The sequence below is a fragment of the Mustela nivalis genome (assembly GCF_964662115.1).
Source record: "Mustela nivalis genome assembly, chromosome: 11".
Taxonomy (NCBI): Eukaryota; Metazoa; Chordata; class Mammalia; order Carnivora; family Mustelidae; genus Mustela; species Mustela nivalis.
The window spans coordinates 105,040,697-105,066,328 of NC_139030.1; the positions used below are offsets into that span (position 1 = coordinate 105,040,697).

The 25,632-nt window shown below is 44.7% G+C and overlaps 1 protein-coding gene across 12 annotated transcripts in view; it reads left to right on the forward strand.

The window, feature by feature from the left end:
* The window catches only part of ANKRD44 (ankyrin repeat domain 44), a 312,848-nt gene that overhangs the window by 159,053 nt on the left and 128,163 nt on the right, over window positions 1-25,632 (forward strand). For all 12 annotated transcript variants that reach the window (XM_082689038.1, XM_082689037.1, XM_082689042.1 and 9 more), the window contains 5 exons: window positions 5,880-5,950; window positions 18,317-18,517; window positions 18,842-18,929; window positions 21,022-21,164; window positions 21,980-22,192. In XM_082689038.1, coding sequence (XP_082545164.1) covers window positions 5,880-5,950; window positions 18,317-18,517; window positions 18,842-18,929; window positions 21,022-21,164; window positions 21,980-22,192 — 716 coding nt within the window. The remainder of the gene's footprint in view (window positions 1-5,879; window positions 5,951-18,316; window positions 18,518-18,841; window positions 18,930-21,021; window positions 21,165-21,979; window positions 22,193-25,632) is intronic.

The following is a 25,632-nucleotide window of genomic DNA, read 5'->3' on the forward strand; positions in this document are numbered from 1 at the left end:
ACCAACTCTTCTTTGTCTATCCTCAAAGTTCCCAGCATTTTACTTTCACAACTAACCTTTTATAACACATTCATGAGGATTCATCTTAACATTAACCCATAGTCACTTCCTTTAGAAACATGTTACAGAGCATTCCAGCGCCCCCACACAAAGACAGAAATGGGTTGTGTGTATAAGGGAGAGAAGGAGAGAGGAAGGGAGGGAGGATCGGGGACAGGAGGAGGTAGAGGGAGACTAAAGGTAAGATGTCAACACACAGTGGACAGAGCAGGTGGGCGCGGGTCTGGGCAGGTACCGCACACAGGCACTGTGCCCTTTGTTCGTTTCCTCGTGGTCTGCCTGGTGAGGAGCTACTGGGTTGTGATACTTAGATTCAAAACGAGGTGATAAGATGACATTTGGAGAGGCGGTGAAAGATTGATTCCATCAGATTCTAGAGCTCTCTCACCTTTGGATAGTCATGGATTTCGTGGTCCACCTTTTCTGGGTGTGCGGATTTGCCTCTGTTCTGTAGCTGGGGGTCTACCTGTGGGGTCAGCTACAGTGATTGTGGAGGGAAGAGAGCACAAGAAGGAACAATGAGACCAGGAAGGAACCCATTGTTAACCTGAAAATTTCTTTTCGAACTGGACTGTGCAACCAAGGTTATCTAGAATCCATCAGCAGTTGTGGTTCCTAATCCTTTACTCTCCTGGGGTGAGCCTTAGGAACGTCCTGGAAGAGGCTATGACTGGGCTACTTTATGCAGGGAAACGTCGTTTTATTTTTACCAAGGAAAAGGGCCACTAACTGAGAATAAAAAATAGTATAAGAAAAAGCATCTCAATCCTCCCCATTTTTATGAAGAAACATTAACACTTCAAATGTGCTAGCTTTTTTAAGAATGTTTGATAGTAAATATTTCAAACACAGAAAATATGGAGAACGATATAATACCTGGGTACACCAAGCTTTAAGAAATCTTAACATTTTTTCCATTTTTAGATTTTATTTATTTATTTGAGAGAGTCAGAGAGAGAGTATGAGAAGGGTCAGGGTCTCCCACTGAATGGAGAGCCTGATGCAGGGCTCGATCCTGGTACTCTGGGATCATGACCTGAGTTGAAGGCAGAAACTTAACCAACTGAGCCAGCGAGGTGCCCCTCATACCTTTTTCCTAAATAAAATATTGAAGACACAGTTGAGCCCACTTGACAGAATTCCTTCAGCCTTTCTCCCATCACCCCTCCCTAGAAACAACCACTATCCACAATGGGTATCTGTTTCTTTAGCCACATTTATCATTTGTATTTCATGCCTGTGTATCCACAAACCACGTATAGAATTGTTTTTGTAAATTTAAAAACTTTATATAACTGGCATTATGCCATAGGTAATACTTTGCAACCTCATTTGTTCATTCATGTTGTGTTTTTGAAGTGCCTCTGTGTCTGTATAGGTAAAACTTCAGTCCCCCCATTTCCATGACGGGGGCATTCCATTGTACGAATATACCACAACGTATTTATCCATTTTCCTATCAACCAACACTTAAGATTCCAGTTTCTTGCTATTATGAACATGCTGCAGTGAACATTCTTATAGAGTTTGTCTAGGGTAAGCTTTGTGCAGTGGCAGTATCGTAGCCAATGAGGTTTATCCGAGGCACAATTATTGCTAATAGAGTTTATCCAGGGTATACAACTGGGGCGTGTGGGGTAGTAGGGCACATGTCTTGTCAATTTTCCTAGGTGGAACCAAACTGCTTCCCGAAGGCGGTTGTACCAGTCCATGCTCCCACCGCCTGTAGGACGTCTTAGTGTTTCTCCATACCCTTGCTAACTCTAGGCATTGCCCTACTTTATAATTTTCACCAATTTTATGGGTGTGAAATGGTATGTTAATGTTGCTTTCCTATGCCTCTTCTTCTTGAATTTTGAGAAGTCTATTTTTCTAGGCATCTTGCCATTTGGGGTTCTTCTTGCATTAGCTTTTGAAGTTTATGCACATGCAATGCAAAATTTACTCTCTCAAAGACTATGAATAATAAAATGTGTATTTCTGTTTCATATTATTATAACCAGTGCTTGGCGCTAAAAGGAGAAAGGTGGGAAAGAAGGAAATGAAATCAAGAGGGAATATATACACAGTATATTTGAAAATAGATATGCGAAAATGGAGGAAGAGAGAGAGACGGACAGAGGGAGAGAGGGATGAGTGTAAGGAGTGGAGAGAAAGATGGGGACAGTGAAAGGGAAGCTTCGTCTGTGTTTGCTTGAATGGCTAGTGATGGAGTGAAGCGCAGTGCCCAGGAGCTTGGGCATTGAAGTCAGACTGCGTGGGTTCAAGTCTGCCCCTTCCTAGCTGGCTGCCTGGAGACTGTTAATTCTCATGGCCTTTGTTCCTTCATCTAAGAAATTGGCATTGTAATAGCATCTCCCTATTGAATGGACTACACATGTGTTAGTAAATACAGAGTAAGAGCTCAGATTATGTCAGCAACTTTGAACAAGGCTCCTAGCTGTCGCTGAGCTGTAATAATAGAATTGTAGCTCTTTATTTTTTTTTTTTTTAATTTTTAAAAGATTTTTCTGTATTCACAAGTAGGCAGAGAGGCGGGCAGAGAGAGAGGAGGAAGCAGGCTCCCCACTGTGAAGAGAGCCCAATGCGGGACTCAATGCGGGGCTTGATCCCAGGACCCTGAGATCATGACCTGAGCTGAAGGCAGAGGCCCAACCCACTGAGCCACTCAGGCACCCCGCTCTTTAGAACTAAAGGGAGCTCCTCAGCCAATGAGTCTCCAAGTCTGGCCTCTACTGCATAGCATTTGGATCTGCACTGTCAAACACGGTAGTCACAAACCGGCTATGGCTCCTGAGTATGTGCTGTGTGGCCAGGTTCGGTGCAGATGTGCTGTAAGGATGAAACACACATTGGATTTTGATTACACATTTTTCTTGAATTTTTTGAATTTTTAGATACACATTTTTCATCTGCATACAAAGAAAGAATGTAAATTCCCTCAATAATTTTTTTAAAAAGATTTTATTTATTTATTTGACAGAGATCACAAGTAGGCAGAGAGAAGAGGGGAAGCAGGCTCCCTGCTGAGCAGATAGCCTGCTGCGGGGCTCAATCCCAGGACCCTGGGATCATGACCTGAGCCGAAGGCAGATGCTTTAACCGACTGAGCCACCCAGGTGCCCTGCCCTCAATAACTTTTAAACTCGATTGCATGATGTTTTGGATATATTGAGTTAAGTAAAATCTATGATTAAAATTAATTTTACTTGTTTTCTTTTCCCCTTTTTAATGTGGCTACTAGAAAACTTAAAATTGCATCCTGGCTTCCATCACATTCCCACCGGACAGCGCTGACTCTGAGGCTCTGAGTCTGAGCTGACTCGGTACCTGTAGCAGGTGTCGTATCTGTTCCTTCCACCACATCGTGTTCCTTCCTCCAAACGTGCTGAAGGAAGGAATGGCTAGAGTGGGGAGAAGGACATCGTGCGGATGGGCAGGTGGCAGCTCAGACCCAGAGTGTGCTGTGGTCCAGATGTTGTCCCTCTCAGATGACTGGTTCGACTTTGTGACAGGAAGTTCCTTAAAAATGGACAGGGCGAGCGAAGGGAAGCTTGAGGCAGGCTTCCCCGGGGAGAAGACTTGCACCCAGCCCTTTAGGGGGTCCACTCCAGAGCAGTTAACCCGGGACTTCCTGCTCCAGGGGAGGGAGATACCTACTACTGCCTTTGATTCCCAGCATCCCCACGCTGATCTCATTTGAGCCTGCTGAGGTAAGGGCTTGAGCCTCCTAGGTAAGCTGCCTGGATGGAGTTAGTAGAAGTAGGATTTGAAGCTTGATAAACTAAACAACAATTTTTCAGTGGCTTTCAACCCTGACAGCATATTAAAATAACCTTGGGTCTTGAGGAGCTTTTAAAAACTATTTGTGCCTGGCCCCATCTCAAACCAATGAAATCAGAATGGCGGGGGCAGGGGGAGACATTTTTTCTTTGTTTTAGGGAATATTATGTTCTTGTTTTCTAGAATCAATATTGTTGATGGTGTTTGTTCTTCAGTTAAACAGAAAAATATTGTAAGGTCTATGATTTGGTATTTATTTTTTAGCTGGTGGCTTAAACTGAATTTTGAGCTCACTTTTTTTTTTTTTTTTAAATTTTGAGACAGTGAGTGGGGGGAGGGGCAGAGGAAGAGGGAGAGAGAGAATATTAAGCAGACTCCATGCCCAGGTGGAGCCCAACGCAGAGCTTGATCTCAAGACCCTGAGATCAGGACCTGGTGGAAACCCATAGTCTGATACGTAACCGACTGAGCCACCCAGGTGCCCCTCTAGCTCACTTTGACCCTTGAAAGTCTCCTGTTGCCTTTTTCTTTCACTTTTAAAAAATAAGTTTCTACTTTTCAGCTCTCAGCTGTCCTTGGGCTCACAGAGTTGAATCAGTCCTGCTTCCACTGGACTCCTTTTGTTGGCCCTTGTTCCGTAGGCATCCCGTGCGCAAGTCCCCTCCCCCGCCTTACTTTCTGGTTCCTTTGATTCATCCCTCCAGTCTTCTTTCCCAGAGCGCCTTTCCTTGTTGGCCTGAGGCTAACATAGGTTCCTCTTGTTACATCTACAAAGATATCACACATACTTATCTTATCCTTCCCTTTTATTTCACAAAATTTTCCATCTGAGCAAAAGACTGATCAAAACCCCAAACCTGGGGGAACTGGGTGGTTCAGTGGGTTAAGTGTCTGCCTTCAGCTCAGGTCATGATCTCAGGGTCCTGGGATCGAGTCCTGCTTCAAGCTCCTTGCTCAGTGGGGTGTCTGTTTCTCCCTCTCCCCCCACACTCATGCTCACATGTGCACTGTCTTTCTCAAATAAATAAAATCTTAAAAACAAAACAAAACAAAACAAAACCCTGAACCCCCCAAAAGGAAGCTGATGTTGGGTGTTTCTGTGGTTCAGTTGGAGATGTGGTGGGCTTGCACTCATGGGGAACTGAGAGTCTCTCTCAGAAGGAAGGCGTTCTCTGCTCTTGGAATCCATTCACATGGAGCTTTTGTCCCCCGATTGGTGACGTGGGTCCCAGAAAGTTGAGTGTGAGGGCACATCCCTGAGTGTGAGTTGGTTCTGACCCCTGTGAACCTGTCTGCCCCCACCTCCGCCCCGAGTGGAAGAAGCTCTGAGCAACTTGCATAGGCTTCATGTTACGTCTGTCCAAAGCTCCATGGAAGCCAGCTGCTTGCTTCCAAGATATCTGGCTTGTGCCAGGGAAATCATCGAGATTCTTGGAAAGAACAGATTTCTGTGAATCCTCTTAGCCCAGATCAAGTCTCATCAAACTCAACTTTATAAGATTGGTTTAAAATCCAGCTGACCTTTAGTACACCTTTGTTGGAACGCAGCTCATCTTGGACAGCTTGCCAAGAAGGCCATTGTGTGCCCTGAGAGATTAAGTCTACTTAGTGACTAAAAATATTGTATGTGACTATGTATTTTATGGATAAAATTTGTATATAATCATATATCTTGTATGTATGTATGCATATATATTTACATTACACACATACCTGCAAAGTTCTTCATTCTTCAGGATCTACATGACCCTACTCCTGGAGAATCTCTGCCTTTTTACCACTATGTCTCCTATCCAATGAGATATTGCACTTCTCGTCTAGTCTTTTCCCAATTCTTGTGCCATTTTCAGCTCCTGATTTCAATTTTTCTACTGTAAGTGGGTCTGTCCTTCTGTCTGGTGGCTAGAAAGTACATGACTGATACAAAAGAAAAGAAAATGAAATAGGGTGGTTGTACAAGGCAGATGAGAGCACACGATATCCCATGAGTAGAATTTCCCCTGAATTATGCCTCTAACTTGTGCTTTTGCTTCCAGGAGCTCGTGTCAATGCCAAGGACAACATGTGGCTGACCCCACTGCACCGGGCTGTTGCCTCCAGAAGTGAAGTGAGTGATTATCTTATTTAATCTAGTACCTCCATGCCATAGAGAGTAGGCACTTACCAGGCCAGGGGAAGGAGGGAGGCAGGGGGACAAACATGCTAGAGGACAAGGGACATGGAAATGAATGAATGACGGGTTCAGCTGGCTGTATTCGGAACAAGGGGTGTAGTGGAGGTAAGTCTGATGGCAGAGGCTGGGTCACATGGCAGAGGACTGGGGGGTCCTCTGAGCGCTGGAGTGTGGTCACAGGGTAAGTATGAACCTGACAGCATTTGGGACCTTGGGAGGGTGAGGCAGAAGAGAGGCCCCTGGGTGGATGGTGGGGCCGTTCACTGAGAAGGCCGAGGCGGGGCAGCAGGGAGAGGAAGCTCGTCAGTCCCCTGTGAACATCCCGAGTTCCGCAAACGTGTCACCAGAATGGAAGCTCCGTAAGGGCAGGGACCTGTGTTTTGTTCCCTGGTGTATCCCAAGCCTGGTCCACGGTAGGTGCTCAAGCAAGAATTTATTTTGAATTCTGGAAATGCTGGTGAAGATGGTTTTAGATGATCATGATTCCTACAGTCCGGTCTAGCACTTAGGAACTGAGAGGAGGGTTGTTGACGCTACAGCGGACGGATCAGCTGGTTCAGGGAAAGTAAAAGTGATGAAAGAGAAAACCAGTGTGGGTGAGGGGTGGCGGGGAATGCTGGTGACTGTGAGCCCTGAAGCCTGGTCAGAGGGGTCGCTCACCGTCCCGGGAGACCAGAGGCTCTTACCCAAGAGGCACTTGTCATTGGATGACTAGTCTTTGTGGTGGATTTGACCAGATGACTCCTCTGCTACTGGAGAAGGTGCTGGTCTCCAGGTCTGTCTGGCAGCAAGTGCGCTTGCTGAGGGTGCCTGCTAATGTCGCAGGGGTCGGTGCCTGTCACCAGTGTCAGCTTTTCTTCTTTGGCAACTGTCTGGAAATTTTACAAAATACTTGGTATCTGACACTTTTCTCAGTGCTCATAATCTTCCTTGCTGTGCTGTGTGATTTGAGCAGTTTTTATAAGGTGTGGTTTGTGTTGGGACGCCTGGGTGGCTCAGTCAGTTGGGCGTCTGCCTTCGGCTCAGGTTGTGATCCTGGGGCCTGGGATTGAGCCCCGCGTCGAGCTCCCTACTCAGCGGGGAGCCTGCTTCTCTGTCTTCCCCTTCCTCTACGTGTGCTCTCTCTCTCTCTCTAGCTCTCATGTTCTCTCAAATGAACAAATAAAATCTTTTAAAAAAAGAAAGAAAAAAAGAGAAGGTGTGGGTTGTGTTCTCTTTTCTGAGGGCCCCAGGGAATGAGGAAGGTAAACGATCCTAAGTTGCCAGGCTTAAACTCTGGGGAATCCAGAACCTTCTTATGGTCATTTCTGTTTTACTTGGGAAAGCAGGGACAGTGGCTGCTTGCGTTGGTATGACCAGCTTCATGAGACCAGTTCCTTCAGAGAAGTATTTCCTGGTCTTTTAAGACCATGTGATCTTCAGCAAATTTCTTTTTAAGGATCTTCTGAAAAATATGGGTTTGTTTCCTCTTTTAACAAGAACCAGGTCTTTTAAATTAAAAAAAAAAAAATTCACTAAGCACTTCCTATATTCCAGGCCTTGTGCTTAGGAGGCACGGAGTCTAGTGGGACAGAAAGACAGAAGACTAGATGAGTTCAGAACTATGGGATCTTTCCCAAGTGCTCTCTCCCTTTGCTAGGTCCGCTACTTGCTTCAGTCCCCAAAACATCCATGGCAGCAACCATCCGCTTGCCTTCTTTATGTGTCTTTAGGGTGAGTTCAGTCAACCCAGTGACAGATCAGTCTAGCGGAGAAAGGCGTTTGTTGCTTCTCTAAGGAACCAGCTCCCTCTGCAGGTTTGCTGGGGGAAAAAATCCCTTTCAGGTGTCTCTTGGCGGGGAAGGAATTAAACACAGACCCTGAGTTATAAATAATCAGGGTCATATATAAACTTGTGAAAGAGGATGTCTTCCTATTAATATCTACTACAACAAGTTGAAAAGTTTCTTATGAACATTGGGTCTTTGTAAGCATCGCTGGAACTGACTGTGAGCACATTGCTGTGCCTGGCGGTTCTAAATTCAGATTTCTTGCTTCCTTGAATCGGATACTACTGCCTATACATTGTGCCTCCCCTACGTCACAGCTGAGGCAAGAGAAATGGGCTTGCTGGGGAAACAGCAGAGAAGGTTTGGGCCGGTGTTGTGACAGCTGGCTGCCGAAGGCTGTGCACTCAGGTGAGAGCTGGCACGTCGGCCCATTGCTTGGATTGGCAAACACCGGTATTACTTACATGAATATGAATTAAAAACCCTTTCTTCATTGAAAGGCTTATAAACTCTGTACTGTCCTCAAAGCCCTTCGCTTCTAAATTGTAGGTGATTGATGGTTCCAGGTTCCATCAGGGGAACCAAGGGAGATCCAAGATAAGATATTTATTATAGTAATTAGACCTTCCACGATTGTGTGAGCTGCTGGAGAAGTTTGTGTCAGGCTGTCCCCCTGGTTCTGTGTGATCGTGAAGTCCCAGCAGGCAGGGTCTGCTGCTGGGGGAGGATAAAAACGGCTGCGGGCTTCACCTTAGAGCTTGCAGGCACGTGGCCCAAGGGTGGGAGAAACGGAGGGAGATACCGCAAGGCCTGAAGATGCACCGGAGATGCCTTGTGCCAGCACGTGGCTCCGGCTGGTCGGTGACGACATAGGCAAACTGCCCCAGCCCAGACGCCCAGCACAGCGATCAGCCTGTGCTTTTGTCGTGCCTTCCAGAATGCATGAAGAGTGCTCTTGTGTTCAACAGGACCGGGGCAGAGATCCCGAGCAACGTAGTTCCAACATAGGCTAAGTTGGAACTATATAAAACTACCCCTGAAATTGTTATTCTATTCTAATTAAAAAGACCTTCTCGATAGTAAGTTCCTTGAAATGAGTGTGGCCCTATTGCTTGTCATTGTGTTTCTAGGATCTTGGCTGCTTGGTAAACAATTGTTTTGTTTATAGTGGGTTTTTTTTTTTAATTTTTTGAAAAGGATTTCATTTATTTGAGAGAGAGAGAGCACAAGCAGGGGGAGCTGCAGAGGGAGAGGGAGAAGCAGGCTCCCTGTCGAGCAAGGGGCCGATGTGGGGCTTGATCCCAGGACCCTGGGGTCATGACCTGAGCCGAAGGCAGATGCTGAACCTGCTGAGCCACCCAGGTGCCCCTAAACAACTGTTTTCTGAGTGATTCATTAAAGACTGTCGTTCTAATAACATAAGCTAGGTTAACTTGATTCTCTGTACAACCGCTAACGTAGAACTAGTCTGCACCACAGAGAAGGCCGGTGGCAGTCATCTTGCACGTATGCAAGGTAAGCCGATCTGAAGCTTGTTTCTGAAGTGTAGCCCTGGGAGCCATTTAAGCCACTGGAACCTGCACCAGCAGGGTGAGTGTCAAAATTGTATCCAGCACCGGTACCCGTGGAAGTCAGAGCTATCAGTGTAAGTCAAGAGTTCTGAGCTTTCTTTCCATCTAGGCAAATTTTATGGCCCAATTTCTATGTCTGGAAAAATCATGTTCGTTGCTAAATTTATTTCCTGAGCTTGTAATAGCAATGGGCATATCAGATCATCTTACTGATTAAACATCCACCCATGCCTGACAGAAAAGCGCTACACAGACCGGAAGGCAGAACAAGGCAGGGTCATACCCACTGAAAATGATCCAAGGTGGATTGGGTTCTGGAGATAAACCTTCAGGCCTTTTCCTGGTACTGGCCAGGCTGTGCGTGTGCTTCCTTCCAACCCAGTCCCAATCCTCCCGATCCGGAACCCACCCCTGCCCAGGAGTGTCTGGGGTGCCAGGGAGGACACAGCCAAACGAGTAATGGAGCCAAGCAGCACCGTCCGTGGACTCACCAACCCCCCACCGACGGCGCCCACTGTGAGAAGACATGAAGAGTGTCTTGCCAGAATATTAGGGGAACAAGTTGTGCAGTTCTAGATAACATAGACGAACAAGATTTGGGCCTTACAGGGAGAGTTTTCTGAAGCATTGTGAGTTATTTCATATCATTTCTCCTGTTTAGCTTATTCTTGCTGCTTTTTGGTTTTCTTTCTTGGAAAAGAGCAGCCCTGGGGACAGGAATTAAATCCATGCGAACCTGGCCAGTGTAATACATGTTTGTTGAAGGCCACTCGATGCAAGGCACGGTTACATGTGCTCCACGGGCTGGAAAGGGTGCAAAGTATGTCTTCTAGGACACGGTATTTAGGGCAGACAACCAGGCACACAGCCTGCTGTGGCCTACGTCCAAACGCGGCTGGCCTTTCACACATGCATTTTCTTCTCGAGTGACCGGGGAGTAGCTTCTTTGGTGAACTTTTTCCTTTCCTGTTCTGGAGGCTGTCTTTTGGCTAGCGGAGTTAAAAATGATTGTATCCTGTCTTTAGGCTAGAGCATTGGGGATGTTGTGTCCAAATGTATGTTGTCACAGTGAGCATTTATTGAGCACTTAGTGTGTGCTCTTTCTGTGCACGCTTCCATTTTAACCTCGCAGCCACTCTTTGAGAGACTGATAGCGCTCTTCATCCTAATTTAGGAATCGTAACCTCAGAGGAGTCCGGGAACGAGCCTCTCTCGCCGCAGCCAGTAAGCGGAGGAGGATGTAACTTGAGACTCTGCTCTCTTAACCACCATGCTCGGCGGCTTCCCTCAGCTCCCATGAGCGCCCTGATGGAAACTGTGCCAACCACTAAAATGGGTCTACTTTTTGTCTGTCCAGACAGAAGTCCCAACAAGCACAGAAACAGTTCCCAGAGCCGAGCGGGATAAGCATTTTATCTTACAGTTTAAATTTTAAAACTCATGTCCCCCCCCCCTTCTCTAAAAAAACATTGTCATTACTGTGAGCTAAATGCCAGTAGACAGAAGGATTAGGAAAATTACATGGGAGACTAGAATGTTACTGCTTTCCCTAAATTATCTTTAGGGTTATAAAAAGGTGATCACATAGAGAACATAGTACCTCGAATGGGAAGAAAGTAAGCATTTTAGGACCTATTAGTTGGACTCTAGCTGAGTGATACTCAGATTTACTGTGGAGTCGAGTCATCTGAGGTGCTTGTCACAAGTACCTGTTCTAGAACCTCATCTCTGGAGATTTTGATGAAGCTTAGGGTTGGGCCCAGAAATCTGCGTTTTTTTAAAAAAGATTCTGACACAGGTGGTCTATATACCACACTCTGAGAGCTGAGATTGAAGACTGGGAATCCTACAGTGTCTGGCCTTCCCGGTGTTGAAAACCAGGACTACTTCTTCTTCTTCCTTTTTTTTGAGATTTATTTATGTATTTATTTATTTATTTAATCCAACTAATTAACATATAATGTATTACTTGTTTCAGGGTTACAGGTCTGTGAATCATCAGTCGTACATAATTCACAGCACTCCCCGTGGCACATACCCTCCCCAATATCCATCACCCAGCCACCCTATCCCTCAGACTCCCCTCCCCTTTAGCAACCCTCAGTTTGTTTCCTGAGATTGAGAGTCTTTTGGGGATTGTCTCTCTCTCTGTTTTCACCATGTTTCATTTTTTTCCTCTGAAAGCCAGCACTTCTTGAATAGTTCCCTCAGAGTTCTTTCATATACCAAAGTGAGTCCCCTTTGTTCTGCTAGTCGTTAGAGTAATTGTACTCTAATAATAATTCTAATAATAAAGGGTGAGTTTAATTTAATAATGAGTACTTTTGGAGGAATTTTCAATTAATTGAATGAATTAATTGGGTACCAATTCATGCAGTTCCTACAGAATACGAAATTGCTCTAATCAATAAGAGGATAAAGACCCAGATGATCTCAGTAATAGAGTAAATGCCTTCAGGACATAAGTGTTGCCTCCGGGACAGCAGCCCACGGTAAATGTCTTGTTAATACTTGCGAATCATTACTTAGAGAGTTTGCTAATGATTATACCAATATATTTATTCTATCCAAATTATTGAGTACATGGTATGTGTAAGGCACCTGCCAGGCTTTGGGGAGAGTACAGAAAATTGTGTAAGACTCAGACCCCAGTCTAAAGCCACTTCCAGTTTATAGAATTTGACATCATTTATGCCTGCAAGGACTCTGGATAGTCATAAACAATTACTTTTCCATGAGTAATCTGTGACCTTAAATGCAATGCACATTCGAGAGGGAAAAGACAAATATTAAGGGCCACGGTTTTTAAGACACATGCATCCCGTTTCTTCTCATCTTTTCCACGTGCCACGGGGTCTGTTTCTACTTCTTATTACAGGGTTGGAGTGGCCTTTTGTGAAAAGAGAAGGTCATAAAAAGTGGAAATAAGCTGACCGTAAATGCCGTCCCCAGCTCCCTTCCGTGTGACATCCCATGACAGTTTCTGCCCTGTTATTCCTGTGATTGATACAGCGCAGCCTTCCAAGGGGGGGAACCCGAGAAGGCGGGCAGTGCGAACGCTGGATGCTGACTGGGCTGATGCCTCCGTCCGGGAGAAATGCTGGACCCCACGTGTGTTTATTCACTAAAAGAGAAACAAAGCTTTGAAGGGGCATGACTCACAGTGTCACAGTCGGTTTGTGTGTTCTTCTCAGCCTGTGAGCTTTTGTCTTAAGACTAATGAAAAGAGCAAGCATTCAGAAGCTTTTAGATCACTTGGACAGAGTCGTATCATGCCTGCCAAATTTAATTAATAATAAAAAATTGAGTTCATAATTTCCCTATGTCTCTTCTACTAATTACATTTTATTGTATTTTTTAAAAGATTTACTTATTTGTCTGAGAGAGAGCGAGCACGAGTGGGAGAGTCAGAGGGAGATGGAGAGAAATTCAAGCAGATTCTGCGTTGAGCTCAGAGCCTAAAGCGGGGCTTGATCTCAAGACCCTAAGATCACGACCTGAGCCAAAACCAAGAGGCGGCCGCTTAACTGACTGCACCACCCGGGTGCCCCACTTTTTATTGTATTTTACAAAAGTATTGACTCATGATGGGTTTGAAATAATTTTTTAAAAACTGGTCCTTTGCCGCAGGTAGTTTGAGAAGCATTATTTAAGTATCTTTTCTTGATTCAGAAAGCGTTCAGCTTCCTTTCCCTCATACTTGTTTTCTTTTTATCCTGCAAATTTCTGTCAGAGTAGCCCCTAGACATTAAATTTTTAGCCAGTGTGTGCTCCTGGAAAAGAGAGACTTCTTTTGATTACAAAAATCATGAATTTCCTAAATAGCCATAAAATCTCACTCTCTTGAAATCAAGTTAAAGTGTTTCCAAGATTAAAATTTGTGAAAGAGGCGATTTTAGAAGAGGAAACGATCTTTTTAAAGCAAAGCTTTGTTTTTCCTGAAGTAATATATTAAATCTCTATTAGTGTGTTAAGCAAGTTTGGCAGGGTGAAACTTCAGAATTAAAAAATTTAAATAAGGAGAGTTAACATTTAAAAATATGTCAGTGTGCCTGGCTGGTACTGTCCATCGACTGAGCTGTGGCCTAGTGGAAAGCACATGAGCCGGGCTCTTACTCAGCGTGGCTGACAGATCACTGCCCTTGCCTATAACATGGCACTGCCCATCAAATCAAGGGGTCAGAGCAGATGACGCCCGTTACTTCTAATATCCCGTAGGTCTCTGAGGTTGATTCCGTGATCATTTTAGACTGCTTATATTTTCATTAAAAAAAAAAAAAGATAATTTTTGGAAACTAAGTAAGATACCCTCCTTTGTATAATAAATATTTCTTGATATAGCCCTTTCTTGTCAAGTAAGATGAAAACGATGCAATTCACTTCCTAAGCAGATATCGAAGTAAAAATGAGGAATGCCACAGTTAAAACGTTTTATAAAAGTAGGCGGGTAGAAGTAGTGGTTATTGTCAGCCTCCTTGAGCTATGACACTGAGTGTGGGCGGGAGGGACAAAGGTGGTAAAGCTGGCCCTCGCTATCCACTTTTTTTTTTGTCACTTCCTGATCAACGAACTTGAACCTTTTCCTTGGCTAACTTTTTAGGTGTGGCTCAGAGGTTGGTCGTGGGCACCTTGCCTTCTAAACAGAAATAACTGGCTGGAAACCACATGCAAAGTCTAGTATTCTCCCAGTGATTCTGGAGAATTCCTGGAGACTCGCGGGTTGCCTAAGCACCAGCCTGCTCGTGCTGGTCTAACTGATGCATCAGTTTGCCCTTCCCTGGTGGCGAGCTGACTCTGTTCTCCCTCAGAGGAACACCTTTGCCCTGGGATGCCCTAGCCCTCTCGCCGCTCTTTCTCTGTCCTCACCCCTTCCTTCCCGTCGAGTTCCAGATGCCGCTCACTCTGTTTTGCCGAGAAATGCAGCTGAGTACCTCCCGCTCCCAAATTCACCGTAGACCCACCATGGCAGAGCAGGAGCCGAACACAGAGGCCTCCGATTCTCTTAAGAAGACTTGCCCTCCTTCAAGACTGTTTGGACTTAAAACAGTCTTTTTTCCTTGCTGGAAAAGAGCAAAATTTTATTTTAACCAGAATTGATCATTTGCAGATTGTGGTAATTCAGACAAGGAGCTAAACCCGGGTAGTCTGCAAACTTTTTCCATCGAGGGCCAGATAGTAAGAATTTTAGGTTCTGGGCGCCTGGGTGGCTCAGTGGTTAAGCCGCTGCCTTCGGCTCAGGTCATGATCTAAGAGTCCTGGGATCAAGTCCCGCATCGGGCTCTCTGCTCAGCGGAGAGCCTGCTTCCCTCTCTCTCTCTCTGCCTGCCTCTCCATCTACTTGTGATTTCTCTCTGTCAAATAAATAAATAAAATCTTTAAAAAAAAAAAAAAGAATTTTAGGTTCTGATGGCCGCATGTGGTATCGTCTGTCACAGATACTTCGCTCTTACGATCCAAACGCAGCCGTAGATAACATGTAAACCAATAAATGGAGCTATGTTCCAATAAAGCTTTTTTTACAAAAGCAGACAAAAATTTATTTGGGATTAAACTATCTTTAGAGGTAGTGCATATTTAAGAACACAGGTAGTCTCCCTCTCAAACTCTGATATTACTTATCTATATATAATCTGCAACGGGCATGTAAATATGTATTTTCTTTGCTTAACTTGTTACTTTGTGTGAAATGCAAATAATCCTTAAATATTCATTTAAAAGTAGGGCCTTGGGGTGCCTGGGTGGCTCAGTGGGTTAAAACCTCTGCCTTCGGCTCAGGTCATGATCCCAGGGTCCTAGGATCGAGCCCTGCATCAGGCTCTCTGCTCAGCAGGGATCCTGCTTCCTCCTCTCTCTCTCTGCCTGCCTCTCTGCCTACTTGTGATCTCGATCTGTCAAATAAATAAACAAAATCTTAAAAAAATAAAAATAAAACAAAATAAAAGTAGGGCCTCTCCTAGGTAATACCTGATTCACCTAGTCTGAGTTACTCTAAAAGTATTCATATTTTGTTACCTTAGAAGAAAAAGTTTTTCACGAACTCAGTGGTCTTATGTCCAAATAGATAAATTTGTGAAATATTCCTGTGTATTTCTGGTTTCATTAGTCTAGTCTGAATTTATGTAATATATAATGCCAAGCAAACATCTGTATCAGTATAGTAACATAATATACAAGGCAAAGGTATTAAAAATGATAGTATATATTGACATTTGCTGTGAATATGCAGAGAGGATATGATACCACTTTTTTAGCATTGGTTTATGATGCTTATCTCCAGACTTTTTGGCTATATTTTTGCAAAACTTTTTCAGCAGACATCTACAATGTGCATCTCATTTATTTATGAATTACATGTAGAAACTATTATTATTAGCTAATATTTCAGGTGTATCACAATATACTTGAGTGAGGCTTTTCATTTATCATAGTCTTATATAACCATGTAACTAATAGACTTACTGATGATTTTCCTCTGTTTTGGTCAAGCTCTAGTCAGATCGGATTAAATTTGTCATTATTTTGACCTTGTAATGTATAGAAAGCTTTTACTCAGAGTAGAAGCATCAGCTTTGTGACTCCACGTTATTTACATTGGAGTTTGTATTATCAGGTTCCTTGCATACATCCTGCCCACTTGGGATGCTTTTGGTCTAAGCGTACACATCACAATCTGTAGATAGATCTGTCAGGCCCGTCCCTGCGCATTTCAGGGCACTCAGAGCGAAGGAGCGGGGGGGGGGGGGACAAGCGTCACCCCTTCCGCATGTGGAACCCCCTCTTCATGGAGGGCGTCTCGGATCCTGTGAGGCAGGATCCTCTGTGGAGCGGACTGAGGGCACAGGGCCAACCCAGAGTTAAATACCAGCTACAGTGCTTTCCTTTGTTAAGAAAATAAACATAAACGGAGGTTCCAGTCATTTCATCCCATGTCAAAATAGATTGTATGTACGTATCTGCATAAACCTCACAATTTTTGAGACCAAAGTTGGCAAAAGTATCATTTTTTTCTTATTTTAATCTAAACTTTTATATTGTGGCTTTGCTTTTCTCTTGTTTGTTTTTTGTTCACCCAGCTGGCTTTTAGAACGGAGTCTGGCTTGTGTTTCTTTCAGTCTTCCACAGTGTTTTGCGTGTAGTAGCTGAGCATTAACATACAAACACCCATTTCACTCTAAAGGGGGCCCCAGGAATGGTTAGTATCATTAATTTATTTTCTTGCTGAGGATGGGAGCCATATATCCTTTTTTTTTTTTTTCCTTTTTGGTAATTTGAACAAATTGCTTGTTTGCCTGGGCCTGATGGGTTTCTTGTTTATAGCATCTAAATGGAGTCTTACTGTGCATTTAAACTGTATTCTCTAATTTGAAGAGCGGAATTTTTTGCACTCTCATTCTACTGTCCACATTAGCTGTTTATCTCAGTATCTTGCTGTGATGGATCCCATAGAATATTCTTTTTCCTTCATTATGTATGTCCCTGATAAAAACTTCAATTTTTTTTTTAAGATTTTATTTATTTATTTGACAGACAGATCACAAGTAGGCAGAGAGGCAGGCAGAGAGAGAAGAGGAAGCAGGCTCCCCGCTGAACAGAAAGCACGATGCAGGGCTCGATCCCAGGACCCTGGAATCATGACCTGAGCTGAAGGCAGAGGCTTTAACCCACTGAGCCATCCAGGCACCCCAAAAACTTCAATTTTAAGAGTTCAAACAATCTACTTGCTGAGCACTTTATGTACCTGCATAATAAAGTGGGTTGGATTGTTCCGGGCTGTGAGGAATAAGGTGGACAGGGGTGAGCTCTCGGTCCATGAAGGGTGCAGGAGTGTGGCCCCTTTCACTGCCTTTCATTGGTTTATTGATGCTGCACTGAGATGTTCATACAGGAATCCCTCTAACTGGTTCTAGGGATGTCTCCAGAAATAAAGAGAAATAACCAACAGTCATTCCCGTCTTGAGAGAAGCTCTGCCATTTTCTTGGTGGAACAGAAGAGTGTCCTCAGTCCTAGATGTACAACAAAGTCCCCTTTACAGAAATCCTGAGGACAGTTAGAATCCCTTGCGTGGCACTAGCCACCTGTATTTTTTTTTAAGTAGGCTCCACGCCCAATGTGGAGCCCAACTGAGGATTTGAACTCGTGCCCCCGAGATCAAGACCTGAGCTGTGATCAAGACTCAGAGGCTTAACCAACTGAGCCACCCAGGAGCCCCAGCCATCTGTAATTTTAAGAGCCCCCCAGGTGATTCCATTGCCCGGCCAAGGTTGAGAGTAATAGTTCAAGGGGCAAATAAGCTGATTAGGTCAATAGAAGGAAAACAAAAAATGTAGGTCTCAGTAGAGGTAAAGGGACTCAGCAGTAGAAAAGAAGCTACCCCACTATCCACGGTTGGGAAAAGATGAAACAGTCTCGTAGCTTCCAGCTGAGGTAGGAATAGACCTTCCCTGACTGCCGTTGATCACACAGGGAGGGTTAAGGTGTTGGCTATGAGAACCAACAATTTATAAACTGATCCAAGAATGACCGAAGGGCTTTGAGGCCTTTGGCTTTGGAGGGTGGAGGTTTATTGACAAACATTCCAAGTTTAGAAATTCCTTGGACATCTTTTGATCTGTTAACATTTGCCCTGGTGTGTGCACTTGCACAGGAGCGCTCTCCTTTGGCCTCGGGCTACTCTACACTGTGTTAAGAAACTTACGCTTAGAAGGTTTATTTGGTTTTGAAGACATGCTGGGGCTCTTGGCCTAAAAAAGAAAGATAAAGCGAATCTGTTCTCCTCTGTGCTACTCTTTTGGTTTTTATCCCATATCGCCTTGCTTTTCTCAGAAGGACGAGCCGCCCCTGAGGCCACGGAGCCCTCCCTCCCTCCCTGTAATTCCGGAGTCCAGCGAAGCAGCTTCTCTTCAGTAAGTATGGCCTGAGCGTTTGTCGGTGACGCCTGCAAACTCCGCCTGTGTTGCAGGAAGCCGTGCAAGTGCTGATCAAGCACTCGGCCGATGTCAACGCGAGGGACAAGAACTGGCAGACCCCGCTCCACGTGGCGGCGGCCAACAAGGCGGTGAAGTGCGCGGAGGTGATCATTCCCCTGCTGAGCAGCGTCAACGTCTCCGACCGCGGGGGCCGCACGGCCTTGCACCATGCCGCTCTGAACGGCCACGTGGAGGTGAGCGCCCTCCCCACCGGGCCCAAGAAATCCCCCCAGAGCCCCTCTCGGCCCCACGTGGAACCCGGCCGTGCTGCTGAGGCCCTTAGAGGCTGTGAGATGCTCCTGGCTGCACGCCAGACCTGGGGCAGCGACAGCTGGTGTTCAGTGTATGGCCCGGGGGTTGAAGGAGTAGCCGCCAGCTCGGTCCTGTCCTCTGCCACACGAGCCACGGGGTTGTCGGGGACGCTGGCTTCGTCCTGTGTTTGAGCTGCAGGTCGCGGACCCGCCTTTCGACGGGATGTGGCCCGGACTCACCTTATCTGCACGTTGGTCTTCTTTCAGATGGTCAACTTACTCTTGGCCAAAGGAGCGAACATCAACGCGTTTGACAAGAAGGACCGGCGTGCTCTGCACTGGGCGGCCTATATGGGTGAGCAGTCCCCGAGCGGGCAGGGGACGCGGACGGCGGTGACTGCAGAAGCCGGGCTGGCCCTTAGCACGTCGGTTGTCTCCTGGGCCAGCCTCACGTCTTTCCCAGCTCGCAATCCCGCTGAGTTCAGATTCGGTCCGCTTTCCCGGCATGCATAGAGCCCTCTCTCCCGCTGCCCTCCTGCCCGTGAACCTGGCCTTGTGGGCCTCGCTTCTGCCGGCCGGCTGGGAGAGAGGAAGGAAGGAGTATCATGTCTGTGGTTTATCTTTTTCACTTCTGTCGGCGCAGATGCCGCTGACAAAGGATAGGCCTCATTGAGTTTACTCTCAGCGTAGACGTGTGAGCAGTGAAGAACTGAGGTCCTTCCTTTGTATTTCTAACCGGAGAATGTCCGGCAATCAGCAAAGCAGGTGAGATTGTGTCAGCCCCAAGTTCTAAACCACCTGGACGCCCGTCCACCGGCGACCGTGTCGGGGCATGATGACGAGCTGCCCAGTGAGACACTGTGCAGTGACTACAGTGATGGTGTCATTAGCATTTGTGAACATCGAAAGATTCTGTGTTAAGTAAGAACAGATCGTAACACAGTGTGGATAATATGATCCTTATTTTTGTAAAAGAAATCTGCAATATCGACAATTTAGAATAAATCATATGCTGAAATGTTAGCTGAATATCTCAAGGGATTGGCGATTATGGATGGTTTTGGTTTCCTTTTAATACCTTTTGCCTTTTCCGAATCTTTTCTAACAAACCTGCAGGCCTTTTATTATCATAAACAACAATAATGTTAATGATGGAGAGAAGAAAGAGAACAGGTTGGGTAGGGATGAAATAAATTATGTGTGGTGGTTGAGTCTGAATGGGTATTTGGGCCTACAAAACCAGAATCTTAAGATTTTGCAAGCGTTATCTTTTTTTTTGTTTGTTTTTTAAGACAATGTGGGCTTTTCAGCTGATGGAGGCAGATTGGATGTTTGCATGGTACCTATGGGACTGGAGCCAGGGGACATTGGCCAAACTGCTGTTTAGGCAGAGCACACACTAGACTAGTGTGTGATGGGACTCAAAGAACATGGGGTTCAAGTTTGTTCTCGCTGATGTACATTTAAAACATTTGTGTAGAATTGCTTTAAAGAAGTCAAGTCCTTATTTTGTGTGTCATCAGGATACAAATAGGAAAAAATACGTAGGTGACTATCTTTAAGGAATAAAGGACAATACCAGGACAGAAGACAAAAGATAGCACTGGTTAAGCTAAGGATAGCACCACTAGTCATTGAAAATAATTTTTCTACGTATAAGTCTTAGGGGGAAGAATGTCAAGTTTTAATAAAATGAGCCATGACCAAGCATGTTCTCTCTCCGTCTCTCTGTCTGTCTCTATCTCACACAGACACACCCAACTCCCCCCTCCCCAACCAAGCACAGCTCTGTCTCCATGTCTTTCTTTCTCTCTCTCACACACATACTCATACCCACCCCTGTGCACATCTTAGACCCTTGGAATCAGTACTTATCCTCTACCCCTCAGTTATCAACCACATTCACAGCAATGCACCAAAGCAGCAAGCAACCTTCAGTCACAATATAGAGGTCAGATCCATTTATCGTACTATATATAGTAAGATGGGGTACAGAGGAAAATATTCTAGAAAATATGCCAACAGCAGTTGAAACTGGGAGGACTTCTGTTTAGCCGGTAATTCACAAGAACACTTTTAAGTTGAACCATATGAAATTGTCATTTTTGTGGTTCAAAGAGAAAAAAAAAAAGTCAAGCAGCTGCAATTTCATATGATTTAACAATAATATGGTGTTTGTGATTCTGATTACTTGATTTTTTTTCATGAATTTTTCCAAACCAAATTGTCCCTGTTGGACTTTACAGTAAGGAATAGGAGCTGCTTTTAAAAGCATTGCTTTCATTTTAACATAATTCTTTTTTAGGCTATGGTACTAACATATTGGCAGGACCTCGTTATTTAAAATGTCGGTGGTAGTAAACGTTAATGGTTGTGATGTAGGTGGACTAGATCATCAAATTATCCTAACAAGGTTACCGGTGTTTTTTGCTGCTTTGTCCGTGAAGGCCACCTGGACGTCGTGGCCCTGCTCGTCAGCCATGGGGCGGAAGTGACGTGTAAGGATAAGAAGGGTTACACCCCCCTGCACGCCGCCGCCTCCAATGGACAGATCAACGTGGTCAAACATCTCCTGAATCTGGGGGTGGAGGTGAGCTGTGATGAGTGCGTCAACTCATGGTGTATTTGTGGCTTTTCTAATGTTGGGTTGGGTTTTTAAAGATTTTATTTATTTATTTGAAAGAGAACACAAGAGAGAAAGTGCATAAGCAGGGCCACTGGCAGACTCCCCACTGAGCAGGGAGCCTGATGCGGGGCTCGATCCCATGAGCGGCCTTCAGCTCACGACCTGAGCTGAAGGCAGACTCTTAACCCACTGAGCCACCCAAGCGCCCCTGTGGGTTTTCTGTTGTTCTGAGATTAAATCCTGGTTGCATTTTAATTCAAGAGGGTAAAAACCACCTTGTTTTCTAGCAGCCTGTCTTTTTGAGTTTCCAGGGGTAACTGATGGAGGGCAATGGGGGCATACAGCACGTAACGAAAAATCAGAAACTTGGGCTTAAAAAACCAGAATCTTAAGATCTTGTGAAGTTTTTTTTTAAGTTTTTTTTTTTTTAAGTTTCCGTATCAACACGGAGAAATATTTAAACATATATTGCATGTAATACATAGTCATCATTTTTTGGACACGCTAGGGTTCTTCATCTTACCTTCAGCATTTAGCCTTCTAAATTGTGGTGTATGGGGCCCCTGGGTGACTTAGTTAGTTAAGCGTCTGGCTCTTGATTTTGGCTCAGGTCATGATCTCCGGGTCCTGGGATGGAGCCCCGGGCTGAGGCTCTGTGCTGAGCAGGGAGTCTGCTTAAGATTCTCTTTCTCCCTCTCCCTCTGCCCCTCTGGTCCCAACCACAAATGCAATAAGGAGACTCCAGTGCTTTTACCTGCCCTGTGTTGGACTCCTTGCAGATCGACGAAATCAACGTCTACGGGAACACGGCCCTCCACCTGGCCTGCTACAATGGGCAGGATGCAGTGGTGAACGAGCTGACGGACTACGGTGCTAACGTGAACCAGCCCAACCACAGCGGGTTCACCCCTTTGCATTTTGCTGCTGCCTCCACACACGGTGCTTTGTGTCTTGAACTATTAGTGAACAACGGGGCAGATGTTAACATCCAGGTATGACACGCTGTGGCTCTCTCTCTGCCAGATACCTCTGCATTGCGCCTCCTTTTAAGCAAAATCAACTCTTATAAATGGGGTCCTATTTTAGAATCGGAACCTTTAGTACCTTGACCTCCATAGCCGTGTCCTATATTGGCATGCCACAGAGACGGAGCTGTGCTGTTACTGCAGAAGTAGTAGGACCTGCTAGAAGGCCCTGGGAGGTTCTAGCCACATGCTTTGGTAGCTTAGTGAATGTTCTGGAACAAATACAGGCTCCCAGGGATGTTGACATGGCCTAGTTTCTAACACTGAGGTGGATGTTGAGCTGATATGGCAGAGCTGCTGAGAATCAAAGAAAAGCCTAATCCAATAATGTCAGGTCTGTTCCAACTATGGCACGGCCCACCAAGGAGTTTCTCAGATACTTTGCAATAGTAAACTGTAGGTAGTGACTGTAGTAGTGTAACATTGACCTAATAGTGGTCAGCAGGTCCTGATAGTCTTTATGCAACAAACTGACCGAGGACTATCTAGCACCCTCTGTTTGGTTCTGAGGGAGAACTCCAAGATGAGGTATGAGCTCTGCTCTCAAGGAATTGACGGTACGGTAAGGAAATAGTGAACTCAGATTCTCATGCCATGAGAGAGAACGTGATGAGTGGCACAAGAGAGTAACAGAATATTGCAAGCGCTTCCTGCTTGGGGATCAAAAACGAAGCTTGCTTTTGAGGTGAGTCAGGAGATTGATACCAGTTGAGATGAGGAGAGAGAGAGAGACTCTGAGAGGGCATTCCAGATAGAGAGAACCACACGAACAAAGGGTTTGGGAGTTCCAGATAGGAAACACTCTGGCTCGACTCTAGGCCAGTAGTTAGCTCTGTGTAACAGATAACCGAGAGGAACTTGCGCACGGCCCTCACCATCCAGGCTATCAATTTGAGCGCATTTAGATTGTAATGGGATCTCCGCACGTGCTCAACGGACTTCGTACTCATCCTCAGCTTCCCTTCTCCCCGGCACACAGGAATCCAGGTCCCAGTGTATTCTACTTCTGCTTTTGAAAAATGATTCTTCCTGAGATTTAATTTTAAGAATACTGGATAAATCCATTTTAAGGATTCCCTATTCACTACTATAATCTTTTTACATTTTTTCTTATAATTTTTAATAGTGGGGAAATAGGAGACAAATTTTCAGAATGATGATTTATTGAGCTTGAAGGGAGCAGAAATTGTGGGAAAAAAAGGAGCCAGGAACAAGCTGAAATGTGACTGGACCAAGGAGGCATTTGGGCTTTTATAAGCTGCAGGACCACTAGTCACTATAGTGGTCATGTGATCCAAACTGAGCATTAGAAATAGTAATCCGGTCACAGAACACCAGAGAAGGAAACAGGAAGGAAAAAAATTATATATATGATGACATAAACATTTTAAATGTTTATGTGGCAAAACAAAACAAACTAAAAATAACAAACCCAAACATATACAAAATTGAAAGAGAAACAATTCAGAGAAATTTTTCTACATTATACATGATGAGCAAAGAGTTCATGTATTTAATATATAAAGAGCTCATAAGAGCCAGTAAGATAAAATCTGATAACCTACTAGAAAATGTGTGTAAAGGCAGGTCGTGAAAGAGAAAACAATATCCATTAAACCTATGAAAATATTCTGTATCATTAGTAATTAGAAAAATACAAACTAATGCATAAGTATATTTACTTTTAAGATTTGCAAATATGAAAAAGGCTAGTAATACCTACTGTTATCATTGAAAAAATTAATATGCAATAAGTAAATATCTAGTTTTTTAATTTTAAAAATGTTATGTGTCTGGGTTATACACATAGAAAGAGAAAAGTACTTGGAATATATCCCAATATATGATCACTGTGGGGAGGCAAAATTATGATTTGTATTTTTTGTTTCGTTTTTGTGTATTTGTTTTAATCTTCTGATAGTGATACTTAAGATGTGTTATTTTTATATCCAGATGAAGAAAAAACATTTTATTTTTATAAAAAGAAAATTCAGGTAGAGTCGGCCTAGACAGAGGACAATTAGAGAATAACTGGGAAGTTAGTAAAACTCATCTAGATAAGAGCACTGAGGACAGGGGAGGGGGACAGCCACCAGAAGAGACAGGCATTGCAGAAAGAAAATCAATGAAATTTGGTTGGGTGGGAGTTGGAGGAGTTGAAGACAAGGGTAAGAACTGAAACCTGGTTCAGAGGTGACAAGCATCGCTACGGATTCAGTTCTGAGGCTAGGGTGCCTGGATGGCAATTCTAGCCTTGACTTTCAGGAATAACATAGTCAGAAACAACCTCTCTGGGTGCCTGTTTATCTGTAAAATTTGGGAAACAGTAGCATCTTCTTCATGGAACTGCTGTGAGGATTAAACCAGTTTTCTCATATAAATTACTTAGAATGGTTCTGGCCATGTGGCAAGCACTCAGGAAACGATTATTGTTGTTACGAGGGACATCAGAAGGACTCGGCTTATTCGGTTGAACTGTCAAGTTGTTGAGAAGGTGATTCTGAGCCTTTGGTGCCACCAGTCTGAGAAAACCAGTCATGGAGCATGCGGTCCTCCCATGGGACAGCAGAAGACAATAGAAGAAAAAACTTAGGCTCCCTTGTTCCCATAGAGGTGATGGATCTTGGAGGCTGGGAAAGGGTGAGGTCACCCAAGGAGATAGTACGTCATAGCATGAGTAGAGAAGGGAATGGAAGATGCCAGGATCCCTTTAGTCTTAGGATCGGGAGGAGGAGGCAGAGCCAGAAACGGATGAAAAAAGGAGAGTTAGAGAAAATAGAAAGGAGTTGGAGGGGAGCATGATGTCTTCATGGAGGTAGAGAGCAGGCAGAAATGAAGAAATAGAATATTTAAAGAGGATTTGAGTTCCATATCTTGTAAGTGGAGCCCATCCAAGTCCTAAATGGGGGTAAGGGAAGGCCCGAGGGGACATGAAAGAGACCAGGAACTGTAACCCAACGTGGGCAGAGTCATCGTATGATATTGAGGTCACGGAGGACGGTGGTGAGAAGGCAGGAGGTTAACAGGTGGCTGAACTGGCAGTGTCCCCAAAACTTGTGACACTTGTATTGCTGTTGTGGAATCTGAATGACATCCTTCAATTCTCCAAAGAAAGGAAAATTATTACTGAAGTTAAATAAAGTCGCTCTCGTCACCAAACTTCACTAAATTAATTCAGGGGGTTGTCCGATGCTCTCCATTCCCCTTTTAAAGCATGCCAGCTGAAGTGCTCAGTGTGCCTGCCCGCAAGGCGAGAAGGCCACTTCAGGAGCACCTGCCCACTCCCCCCAGTTAACTGACTGGTGCTCAGTTCAGAGTAGTTCAGGGACTCCAACACTATATGGAGTCTATAGCAGTTTATGGCAGCCTTGTCCTCCATAAAATGGACCTGGAAAGCATGACTCCTT